Source organism: Oxyura jamaicensis, chromosome 4 (genome assembly GCF_011077185.1).
Source record: "Oxyura jamaicensis isolate SHBP4307 breed ruddy duck chromosome 4, BPBGC_Ojam_1.0, whole genome shotgun sequence".
Taxonomy (NCBI): domain Eukaryota; kingdom Metazoa; phylum Chordata; class Aves; order Anseriformes; family Anatidae; genus Oxyura; species Oxyura jamaicensis.
Window position 1 is genome coordinate 28,834,469 of NC_048896.1, and position 13,004 is coordinate 28,847,472.

Genomic DNA, 13,004 nt, shown 5'->3' on the forward strand with positions numbered 1-13,004 from the left:
AGACACCATGAACTCTATTCAAAACTGCTATTATATTTCTCCAGTGCTAACTTATTTTACTACTTGCACAACGCAGTAATACCCATTTAGCATTACAGAAATACTTTAAAATACTTTAAAATATCTTTTTTTATTTTTACTCCTGAAATACATCTATACAGTTGGATTTTATGATAGCATGCAGTAGACAATAAAACATTTAATGGCCAAAGCAACCTACCGCCATGTATATTTTAAAGCACTGTATTCAAGTTTCTCAATAATTACCACGGAATTCCTGAATAATTCACTTTTTTTTCCAAAATTCTTGAATTAAGTTTTCCACCTCAAAGATTATTATATATTTTCTAAAGTGACAGCATACTGAGACATAATATTCCACGTATAAGTTTGGACAAAAGCAAACGAATAGCTACCATGACTAATGGTAACAAAATCTAAATCTTACCTGAGATAATTCATTTGTGTCCACAAGTCCATTGCTGTCTGAATCAAAATAATTAAACATTTGATCTACGAGAATCTTCTTTAAAGCCATTTTCTCATCAACATGTTTATCTTTTGATTGTGCAACGTATCTCTGACTTTGTAGATCCAATAACATATTTTTCACTTTAGTGTATTCAGTAGGTTTGCATTTATCTCCTGAAAAGGAAATACACAACACAAGCTTATTTTGAATTTGATTTCTCAGAAAGAGCTTAAATGAAAAAAAAAAAAAAAAAAAAAAAAAAAAAAAAAGTATTATCTCCAACAGCATTGCTTTATGAGGCAAGGAATAGGTTGATCTGGTTTGATCCATATAATTTCTTTATCTGGTCTTCAGATTAAGGCCAAAAATAACTGCAGTTCTAGACACTGTTTATTTTTCTCTGCATGGCAAGTAAGGAAAGTCATAAAGAAGGGACTATCTAAAGATTTCTGAATCTTTAGATATCTAGAATCTAGATAGATATTTAGAATCTATCTTTTTAGATATCTAATTATAGATATCTAAAGATATCTAAAGGTAAAATGTTACCTTTGTTAATGCATTTTATGTAAACATTCATAATACCTCAAAACCTGAAAATATTACAGGAAATCATACATTACAAAAAATACACTTCCTAACAGCATTTGACTTCAGAAAGTAGAAATTACACTTGAGTGCTCATAAACTGGATTTATCTTTTCATGTACTGGACATATAAAACTTACATGAACAAGAGAATTTGGGATCACCGGGGAAGAAAAAGGATGTCTATGATAAGATCTAGTTTAGTCTCTTCATTATCAAGTCTTTTTATAAAGTGAAAATTGCTACAACAAATATCCTTCATACACTGATTACAGTCAGTAATTACAGTTGCTATTTATTCTAAACCATAACACAACATCTGTTTCTGGTATTCTCTTACATCAGATGCTGTACATTTTAAATTGAACATAGATACTGTTTTAGAAATTTTTGTTATTATTGAGATAACCTTAATACTTCAAACGTGTTTTTAATAGGACATGTAAATGCAGACCAGCAAAATACAGTTGCCATGTATTTATTGCAGACATTTAGTTGGCTACTACTTGTTATCTCCAAATAGAGAATCCAATGCCACAGAGATATGCTGTGCTGATTAGCAAAGAAAGCTGTGTTCCAATTCTTTTAGATGCTAATGAAAATACAAGTGTAAATGAGGAATAAATGTTTACCTCAAACAAATTGCCTACAGAACTGTTTTATTTTGTTACATTTATGACACTGCAGTTTATTATTTTGTATTATTTTAGTGTATTTAATGGTGTATGCATTATTATGGCGACTGCATCACTACATACCTCCATCACCGTTTCATAAAGCAGAGAGAGAAAGTTCTTAAATGTTCCTCACTATATTACAGTGAGACTCAGATCTAGAAGAGGAGGACTCCTAAGATTAAGGTTAAATTGCACAGGCAAAATATTCTTAAGAATCCCAACCTTTCTAGGATATGTGTCTATATATATATATATAATGTATTTGTTTTCTAAATGTCACTGTCTGATATATAGCTATCTGCCAAACCCCACTGTATTAACAGCAAGAAACAAACCCAAGCTGTATTTAACTGACAGCCTAAGCTACATATAGTATTCACAGATTTCTCCTTACCTACCAGAGGCATAGAGATCGAGTGAGTACATGCAATTTATGACTATTTTCTATATATATATCTGCTTTTCAGGGGTCTAGCATAAGAATATCCATTACAGAAATAGAATTATTCCTTAGCTATTCTCAATCTGTACTGAGCAAACATTGCCATCTGAATGGATGCAAGCTCCAGGGGGTGAGGAGGGAAAAGCACAAAATTTCAGCAGCCTTTAGTTCGTTGATGTGGAACTCCCAAAGACTGAACCAAGAAAGCACGTATCATCTTTGTATTTCCTAGACTGTTGTTTTTTCAGGGAGACTCCAGTGCAACAGAAATCTAACACTACACATGAGATGCTCCCAATTTTATCTATATTCTTGAGAAAAATGCGAACACAAGCTATGTATTAGATAATACACTGCTCAGACTTAATTACCACATCCAGATTTTATCCCCTGTACATTATTTCTGATCTAGTGGTTCTCAGTCTGATTCTAAAACTGCAAAGAGGTATTTTTACATTAAAAATATGGAACATACATATGTAAAGAACTTTACTTCCTAGTAATATCAATTAAATCCTAGATTTGTTACAGTACCTCTGATGAGCCATGAAAGGTCTGAGTTTGAAAAGGAAGTGGAAAATTAACTTGAAAAAAGTCATGATCCTTCCCACCGCCCTGTCGGGCATAAAACAATGCCTCTCATTTTAATGATTGATCAGGAATTGAATATAAGCTCTCACACCTATGAAGACAATGATTAGATGATAATATATACTTTTTAATGTAGAACATCTGCATGGATAGAACAGATTCCCATATGAAAAGTTACATAAAGAAGCACAAATTTAGAGCCAAAAATTAAAATTATAAAGCATGTGATTATGAAAAGCATTGTAACAGTCACTTTCCGTACTTTTTACTCAGAGCTTAGTGGTTATGGAAAAAGTCTGGAAGTTCAATCACAGTCCACTAAAGACGTTTTTATGCACTTTAAACATTCTTTTAGATCTGAAGTTTAATGAATAGATAAACTGATTTATTCTCTCACAGTACCTCTTCAGAGAGAAAATAATTTATTATGTTTATTCTATATTGAGATAACTTCTTGTTTTTTGTTTTCCTATTCCCATTATTTCCTTTGGAAATATTTTTAACCTAAAAAAGTAGCTCAAAGTTATCAATATGTTTTATTAATAATGAACAGAAAAGATTAATGTCTCTAATATTAATGAAAAATAGAATTAGTGAAAGATACCAATATTTAATTATCAAAGTAGCTACTTTATAGATACTGAAACATTAATCATGACAGCAGTCCATTGAAAACCAGCTGTAAGCAAGATGAATATAGTTCACAAAGAAATTTCATGTCTCTGCAACCTGTCTTCAGCAGTGATTATTTTAAATTCAACAATGGTGGTAAAGGCAATGCTCTTTATGAAGTTGTTCGTACCATGGCTGTAAGATAATAGCTGTAATTTGCTCTCACTGTGTACTTGCTCACTCTTCAGATCAACCTGATTCTGAATTACAGTGCTGGCCCTGACAGTCCACTGGCTTCTGGTGTGCTTGTTTGCTGGAGTCTAATTCTTTCAGTGCTTCAGACTAACTTGTTTGAAAAAAAATCCTTGTGATGAAAATACCACTAACACCTTTCTGAAAAAACACTTCTATATATATATATTTGTCATCACTTATGTTTTAAAACATGCTATTTTGTTCCTCTACATAGGTTAGTCTGACCCACATATAAAAAAAAAAAAAAAACAACAACAAAAAAAAAACACCACCTTTGTCAACAGTAGCTCCATACTCCCTGCAACCACACTGTGACACAGCTGTCAGTAATAGGGAAGCTGTATCCCCTGACCCCTTCACCTGAAAAGGATGAAACCCTGTTAGTCAACAGGGCACACAGTTATTTTAACAAATCATCCTCTTAACTCATTGTCATGGCTTTCTTGGATATTAAAGTAAAAGGCAATGCAAAGTAGATGTTTATATTACAAGAACGAGGCTCTGGTTGATGTTTACAGAAGAGCAGCCCTGGGCTGAAATAGTGGCACAGGGAAAAACTTGGAGAGGTGCATTTATTTGTGTTCCAACTTAATCAACATTACTCAAGAAATAGTTGTCTGAATGGCATGCAAATGGTAACTTGGGAATACGTATGACTACCCTGAAAGTGAGGAAAAGTAATTTACGCTTAAAGTAATGGAGAAAGACAAAACTACTGGAACTCTGCTATAAATTGTATTACTCCCCATGCTACAAGAGCCAGAGAAGATGGCATTTATCAAAATCAGAAAGCATGATTTGGCACTTATCAGGATAGAAGATGAACTTCACAACAACAGACTTTCGGATTGTTGGCACATTTTCAAATTTATCACAACGATTATACTGTTACATCTAGACTAACAAAATGCAGCACAGCTTCAGTTCTGATTATGGTTTCAAAAGAAAATTCTCAATTTGTATTCCTAAAGTATTTTTCCCATAAATGAGTTAGACTACATCTGCCAATATTAACTTTTAAATTAATTGCATTATAGCATCATGGCAAATCCCCGTTATTTACGTAATAACTTCTGACAGCTTGAAGAATACAAAAACATTTAACGTGAAAAAGACTGACTAAATTGTATATCATGATATCCATATATGAAAAAGTAATCTATTCATTGTGCATAACTTAATAATTTAATTCAGTTTTCAGATACTTTTCTTCATTTCTGAACTACATTTCTCATATAAATAAATGGCTAATTTCTGAAAGTACTGGAAAGCAATCATGGAAAAATTATGTTTTCTTGTTCTATTTTTGTTTGTTTCAGGCACGTAAAAGATTAATTCTCCTACATAGTAAGTTTTTGCAAAGAAAACTTCTTTGCTGTGATTTATTTCACAAGTTTTCTATCATCTCCCATGAAATCCTAGAAGGTGTGCAGAAACCAAAAATTGACAGAAAACACACACACACAAGAATCAGAGCGCCATTCTGCTGCCCCATACCTTGTAATTTTTGAAACAGTGCTACTCCTAAGATTTACTTAATTCAAATTATAGAAGAGAAGAAAAGCGGAAACACTTGACTGTTTGTTTCCTTCCATTTAGTACAGCAGAGTTTTGCAGCTGTATCCCTGTTACCCAGGAAACACCTGAAAGTTAGAGATTGACTGCTATTGCCATCCTAGACAGTTTTAACAATTATATTTGTTCATAACAGAGGGAAAAAAAAGGGGGGGGGGGGGGCGCCGGGGGGGGGGGCACACGGACAATTTAGGCCTTAATTTGCAAGAGAAAAAAGTATATATCAAAACGAATTAGCTATTTGTGAAAACTTAAGAATAATGATGGTGTCGTATTGCTAAGGCCTGTAGAAGAACATTAAGATTCAATCAGGATAACAGTTAGGCAACATTGCTTAAACCCAAGTTCAAATCTCAGGGTTTTGTGTCCCATAGTTTGCGGGAGAGTACTGGTGTACTTAGAGATGGAAAAAAAAATATGTATCATTTTAAAAATGTAATACAAACCATCTGATTTCTGTTCTCAGTTCTTTCACCACCTTCACAGGTAATGAAGGCACTTTAACCTCTCTTTGCCTTAACATGTCTAAAGTAAGAATAACTCTTACTTCAGAGAGGTATCAAGAGTCATTAATATTCATGGAGTGTCTCTATGTGCATAAAAAGAGATCAGCTACACAATTGGATTCTTATGTATTTTATGATTTTGAGCTGTTGTATCTATCTAGCACAAATGGTTTTCTCAAAGCCATTTTTCCCTCAAAATTAAAATAACATCAGTTCTTCCTGAAGCAGCAACTAGTTTTCAGTGGACATACAGTTTTCCATGTTCCAGAACTGACATCAGGATTATTATTTTTTATTTGAATAGATATGCAACAAGCCTACTGTTAATTTTCTGCATGCATTCTGAACAAATTCAGAATAATCTAATTAGCAAAAATGCTTCACTGCAAAGTTACAAGTGGTATTCCCTGAAGTAAAATGGAGAAATTAATCCAAAACAACATATTATATACGCACACAAACTAAGCAGATACATGCATCCACACTCATGTGCACGCATATGCCCCCATACACAGAAATCACTACAGATGAGGCCTGATCTTAATTGCATTTGAAATATAACACACAAGACAGCTTGAAGTTCTTCATCCTTTCAGCTGTTTTCAAGATCCAGTCACAACAGATAAAGTATGAAAGCTGTGAAGTTATTTGTAGCCTTAACAAATGAAGGCATGTTTCAAACAGCCAAAATCGCTTGGGCTTATCTGAAAGCCAAACTTCAGGCTCAGATACCATTTTCACAGTATCTTATTTTCCAATACCAAATTCTTATTTTTCAAAACTAGAGGTCAACAGTTTTGATCCTTTTTTCTCCACTTTTCTCATGAAGCTCTGGAATTGCCCTTGAGGAGAAGGGACCTCATTTGTACATAGGCCTGTGATCTAGGGTTCAGAGGTTAAGAGGGGCATAAGAAGGGCTGTACACTCAGAACAAGTATTTTTTAATACAAAATTCCTGGATAACGGGGATTAACACATCAATAGTTCTCCCTGCTGCTTCTTGATATTAAATAACAGGTGAGAATTTTCTACCATTGTTGGTTAGGAAAAAAAAAAAAAAAAAAAAAGAGAACAAACAGCAAATTGCTTGCTTCACGTTCTATTTTGCAGCATCCATGCTTTTCAATGACTGATGCATAATTGTCTAAATTTAAATTCAGGATCATTGTCAGAAAGCCAGATATTTGAGCTTTAAGGACTTCTACAGTTCTTCTGTGGAAAGAGGTTTGAGTATCCATAAGAACTGTTAAGAACTTTTAATCCAGTGTTGCGTATTTACATTAAATATTTGTATAAAAACATCTCCCACACAAAATCCCTACTATCCACAGACACGTGCACACAGGAATTGTTCAAATTATATCTGTTGGTGTTCTTAGGCAAGCACTTTTAAGTGATTTCCATAGCTGGTACAACAATTAAAATTGAAGCTAGCTTTTCAAAGCCTTAGCTCTGCTATGTAAATAAAGCAAAATGTTTTTCTTTCCTCAAATATTACTGGTGAAAATGGTCTTAACTATACTGATCTTTCAAAATTAGAAATCATATATATCAGAAGTCAATATTCCTTTATCTGAAGAAATCTGGTGTCCAGTCTTATCTGCAGACAAATATGAACAGGTTTTTAGTGCTTGAACAATGAATAGTATAGATAAATTATTCCAATTTTCCTTAAAGATATAACACTTTGGTTAAACACCATTAGAAGCTGAATCACATTTGCATAAACAAAATCTAAAAACAGGTATTTTGAAGATTTATTTATTTATTGTACAGGGCTAGCTAAAGCTAACGTTATATGGTGTGAAGAAGTAACCAGTAGAGGAAGAAAAGTACTTTTCCCGCAGTAGATGCTTTAGATAAATTAAGCATTTAGAGGAGTAGTGGTGGTAAACTCCTATGTATTAATGCTGCATGGTTATCTCCACAGATGTCTTCATAGGAAAGAAAAAAAAAATTATAACCTTTCACCTGAGATTTGAAGGTTAAACCAGCTTGATGGTAATCAAAACATCATTTGCCCCAGCTGAGAAAACACTGAATATGCTGGTTATTTGGACTGCGGGTTAGCATCACAACCACCACAAGCAGCGTTATGTACATAACTGATAAATGCAAAGCCTATTTACTGAGGACTGATCATCCTTTCAAACAAAAAAACAAACCCACACAGAATTCAATCAGCGATATCACTTTCAAATTTCTTACTATTCGGATGTTTTATTTGGGCACTCTAGCATAAAGAAGAAAAGATAAAATGGGAACATTTAACAAATGCGTCTAAATTTCTAAACATATCACATTTTTTCAGATGTTACTCAATTTTACTCAACATGTGGGGAAGAGATTACTTATTCCAGATTTATGTGGGGTTTGGGGGGTTGTTTGTTTGTTTGTTTTTTTAAGTTCCTTCTACGTGGCTCAAGCTTTCAGCTCATTTTTTTCTTTGTTCCATACATTGTAAAAACAACTTCAATTTCACAAGTAAAATTTCACATACAACATTAATAAGAAGATAATATGGGCTTCCTTGTGCTTCCCAGGTTATTAAAGAAAACCAGAGAGGAAAAAGAAAAAGGCAGTGTGACGCAAAGGCAGACACTGCTAAAAATGAAGGCTTTCAGGAGTTTAAACAGGAGATTAAACAGGAGTTTAATGCAGCATTTGCTTTTCCCCTCTAGTGGAGTTAACCCAACCACTGCTGTTAGTCCCACAGGGGTTGGACAAATTTTGTTTTGCAATGTTCAGAGTGATACTATGAGAACTATTAAACAGCATAGGCCTACGCTGAAAAGAAAAATATATTTTTTAAAAGGATTAAAACATATTCCAAATCCAGAAGGGAAATACATGTAGGATGCAAGCTTAGCCGTGAATCTATGTAGTTCTGCTTTTGCTTCTCAGACAGCATGTACCAGAGAGTTCTCTCTCTCAAAAAAAAAAAAAAAAAAAAAAAAGTTATTTAAAGAGATGAAATTATTTGAAGTCAAAATCTCTCTTTTCCTAAACATTTCTCAAAAATGGGGAGTATTTATGAAGGTGAGGGTGAGGTGAGAATGGGCTAAGTCTAACTAAAAAATCACTACAGCTAAAAGGGACAGTTCTGTGGCTATTTCTTCCTCTCCATCGCATATTCCCACAACTTCCATTATTTCAGTTTTACCACAGCTTAGCTTTTGGTGCTAAGATAATTACAAAAGCTTTCACAGTCAGACTTTTGCTATATGAAAAGAGAAATAATTATGTGTGTATATATATATATACATATGTGGAACTAAAATTTTATTGTTGTTCCAATTAACATTTTTGGCCCAATTTACCTAAGTAATTCAGAAAAGCCTCAAAAACACAGATAACATTATTTTAAAAATTACTTTTAAATTTTTTTCTAGTATCTTTTTGAAGTGTCTGTCTTATGATTACCCTGCCATTTTTTCTCTGGGTACTACAGCTTCAGTCGTTTTCAAGAGTGAGGTGTAGAGAAGGCTTTGAGAACACCCTTCGGAAGAATACTGAGTGAGAGGCACTTTCTCCTCAGTCTCAGTATCTGTTTAGGGGGAGAGTTGAATTTTATATGGTGTTTGGGGTATTTTATATTTCTGTATGTTTCACTGTCTGAACCTGTATTCTTTCTCATAATGAAGTTTGAAAATGAAGAAATACTTCTGCAACTTCTGTTGAAAGAAAAGGCTATCATTTATCAAGCAAAGATCACCTGTACATGCCACTGAGAGAGCTTAAGAAGGTAAACAGGGTAGACAATAGCAATAGGTAGGCAATTAGAAAACCAGGCAATTTTTCAAAAAGTAAAAGCATCTCAGGCTAAGGCAAGATCAGGTAAGTCCTGAGACCCTGCATTATCAAGTCAATACAAAGGGTGTGTGTGTTTTTTTTTTTAAAAAAAAAAACAAAACAGAAAAAATATAAATTACATTTAAGAGGGTTACTCATCTTTAAGATATGATTACAATATGAGTTAGTGTAATTCAGAGAAATCTGAGCTATGGGGGATCAAGGTCAGTAAGTCTATATGATGCAACTTGGTTTTAGCTGGCCTAAGGAAACAAATACTGTTTCCCAGGTTGAACATTGTAGTTCTGTATCTGTTCTCCATTTTCTCTGTTCTTTCTGCAGAAACACTAGCAAATACCCTAGTTTGGCAATAAAAGAAGGAAAACAAGATTTATAAATTGAAACTCAAATAAGGAAGCAAGGAATTTGCCTTTGAATCCACACCAGAATGTAATGTAACCATACTGCTTTGGCACCAGCATAAGCCTGTGATAATAATAATAAATAATAATAATAAGCTAATAATTTTTATCAGCTTCACGTGTCACTTCCAGGTTGACTCTGTCTCTACCATATTTAGTATGGGCTTGAAAATGTGCTGTTAGTTTTCAAAATCTCATTACAGGTAGTCATTATGGTTGGAAAGACAACCTGGTCAAAAAGGATTTTAGTGAAATCAGAAACCTTGCAGACAGCTGATACCTGTGTGCAACACTATTTACTTTAATATTACCGGGCCAACTACCGTATTTTAAATTTCTACATGCTTGACTAATCTACTACTAAAGAAAGACAGGTAAGTGATGTAGGAAAAGACAGTAGTGTAGCATGAAGATCTGCATCAGTATTTCCCTTGGCTACACATGAAGGGCATATGCTATTGTCAACATGGCTGCTATTATTTTATAATGACTTGCCTCATATCATGACTCACCTTGCAGTATTATGATATGATGGATGAGGCAAAGGCAAACTACTGTGACAAACATTCATTGGTAATACCTGCTGTGGAGGTTTTACATTCAAAATTCAGTATACTTTTAATGACTATTTGGCATCATACATACATATGAATTTTTGCTCATACTAATACTTGAATGTAGACTTCTGCAAATGCAACAGAAAAGCTTGGCCTACATAAGCTCAGCTTAGGTTCCTTTTACAGCTGCATTGCGTGTCTTGCAAAGTTGTGGGATGACATTCACATATATTTTGACCAGTAATCCCTAAACAAAATTTGGATCATGGTATCCTTTCACAGTCACATAAAAGGCTACCTAGAGAGAGTAGATCATTAAATTTTATTCTAGCTTCATTACAAAGAAATATGTTTTAGACTTATTTCTCTATACAACTACAAAAAGCCTGCTGACCTGGTATTGTTTCAAAGATGTTACTGTCTGTCTTGATGTACAGCCTTGTATCTTTATTTCTCATCTGTGGTTTGATGTAGAAGGACTTTTAATAAAGAAAAGGTTAGACTCCTCAGCTTTTCACCAATTGTAATTAAATTAATGGGTTTGTTTTCTTATATCTGAACCTTTCCTTTCCATAAACACTACCTCCAGCAGAAAATGTCCTTACTCATATACCTACATATTTAAAAATAGTTTTATTTCTATTTGATTTCCTAGTGTTTCTATATACTCTACTTACTTTACAAAATATGTCTAGATATTAACACTAAGTGATGACACTGACTTCTGCCAAAGTGGGGTACATTTTTTCAAACTGTGATTTGTCAAAATTGAAACAAGAAACTAAAGTCATTTTGTCCACTATTAGGGAAGAAGTGGTACAATTACACAAAACTCACTTTACAGGTTCCAAATAAATAAATAAATAAATAAAGCAAGTCAATCTGGAATTTAATTCATTTTTTAATATTGAATACAAAGTAAGGTCAAAGACCAAACTTTAGATTTCCAGCTTTCGATCATACTACATTTCTAATATTTTTAGCTAAGAACAGTTTTAAAAGTCTGACAAGAATTACACACAAATGGATTTTTGGGAAAAAAAATAATAATGTAACAAGCTGGCATAAAACATAAAGGGCAGAGAACTTCTACTCCAAGAGAATAAACATCTTTATGTATGTGTACATACAATACACGTATATAATATTTTATATATTCACACACAGAACACTGACTAGATGCACTCATGCAACAATTGAAAATGTGTTCATTTTTTCAGCTTGGTATTGTTTAAAAAATAAAATTAGTTAAGAATTAAAAATCTACCTTACCTAGTTTACTTGTAGAAAAGGTATCTTCTATCTCTTAAGATACTACAGAACTAATTCTTTCCTTCATAAGAACATGTCAGAAATGAAATTTCACATTCAATGGAATTTCAAATTATAACCTAAACAAACAACCTTGTGACAACTTCAGCTATGTCAATCTATAAGCAGTGACAGCCACATCTCTTAGTAGCAGGGCATTCATTCATCACTTTCAGTATACTTTTAATGACTATTTGGCATCATACATACATACGAATTTTTGCTCATACTAATACTTGAATGTAGACTTCTGCAAATGCAACAGAAAAGCTTGGCCTACATAAGCTCAGTTTAGGTTCCTTTTAAAGATGCATTGTGTGTCTTGCAAAGTTGTGGGATGACATTCACATATATTTTGACCAGTAATCCCTAAACAAAATTTGGATCATGGTATCCTTTCACAGTCACATAAAAGGCTACCTAGAGAGAGTAGATCATTAAATTTTATTCTAGCTTCATTACAAAGAAATATGTTTTAGACTTATTTCTCTATACAACTACAAAAAGCCTGCTGTGTTAAAGAAAGATATTGGCAAGAAACACCTCCATCAAAAATCTATTTGTTAGAAAAATAATAAAATAAAAATTCTGCACCCTCCAATGGTAAGAAAATTATCTTTATTTAAAAGAGATCTAAACCAAAGCAAGGTAACATGAATTCAACAAAGTTTTTAGTATTTTGAGATTTTTTTCTGCTTTCATGTCATCACTGTCCTTGATTAAAAGTAGAATGAAGGGGGTTGATTAACTGCCCTAACTCTAATTTCAATTTGTTATAATCTTTTTGCCTTCTCTCTGAGTTGGATAGTTTTGTTGCTCATCTAATGTATCTCCCTTCCCACCCCAAAGCAGACTGTCTCCTATCTATAACTCAAGACAGCTGCCAGACATACCAAGATGGCCATATAAACAGTAGCATGTGTGTTAATCATTACTATGATTACTAAGATGTCAAAAAAAAAAGTTATATGCAGGTCATCTTTTACATCTGAATGAAAGAACACAGTTAAATACCCAATTTCAGTATTAATTTTTGCTGATGGATTCTGACACTTTACTGTCAATATATACACCAAATAAAACTAACATTCAAAGTAAACATGGAATGAATTCACAATTTGGGTAGTTTTAATGATTCTGCAATTAAATTTATTTCCTGGAACAGTTAGTCTTTTTACAGGAAAACTCTCTTTGACCTTAGGTA

The 13,004-nt window shown here is 33.3% G+C and overlaps 1 protein-coding gene across 4 annotated transcripts in view; it reads right to left on the minus strand.

The window, feature by feature from the left end:
- FSTL5 (follistatin like 5) overlaps window positions 1-13,004 on the minus strand; it is a 348,242-nt gene that overhangs the window by 117,104 nt on the left and 218,134 nt on the right. For all 4 annotated transcript variants that reach the window (XM_035323584.1, XM_035323585.1, XM_035323583.1 and 1 more), the window contains one exon: window positions 449-645. In XM_035323584.1, coding sequence (XP_035179475.1) covers window positions 449-645 — 197 coding nt within the window. The remainder of the gene's footprint in view (window positions 1-448; window positions 646-13,004) is intronic.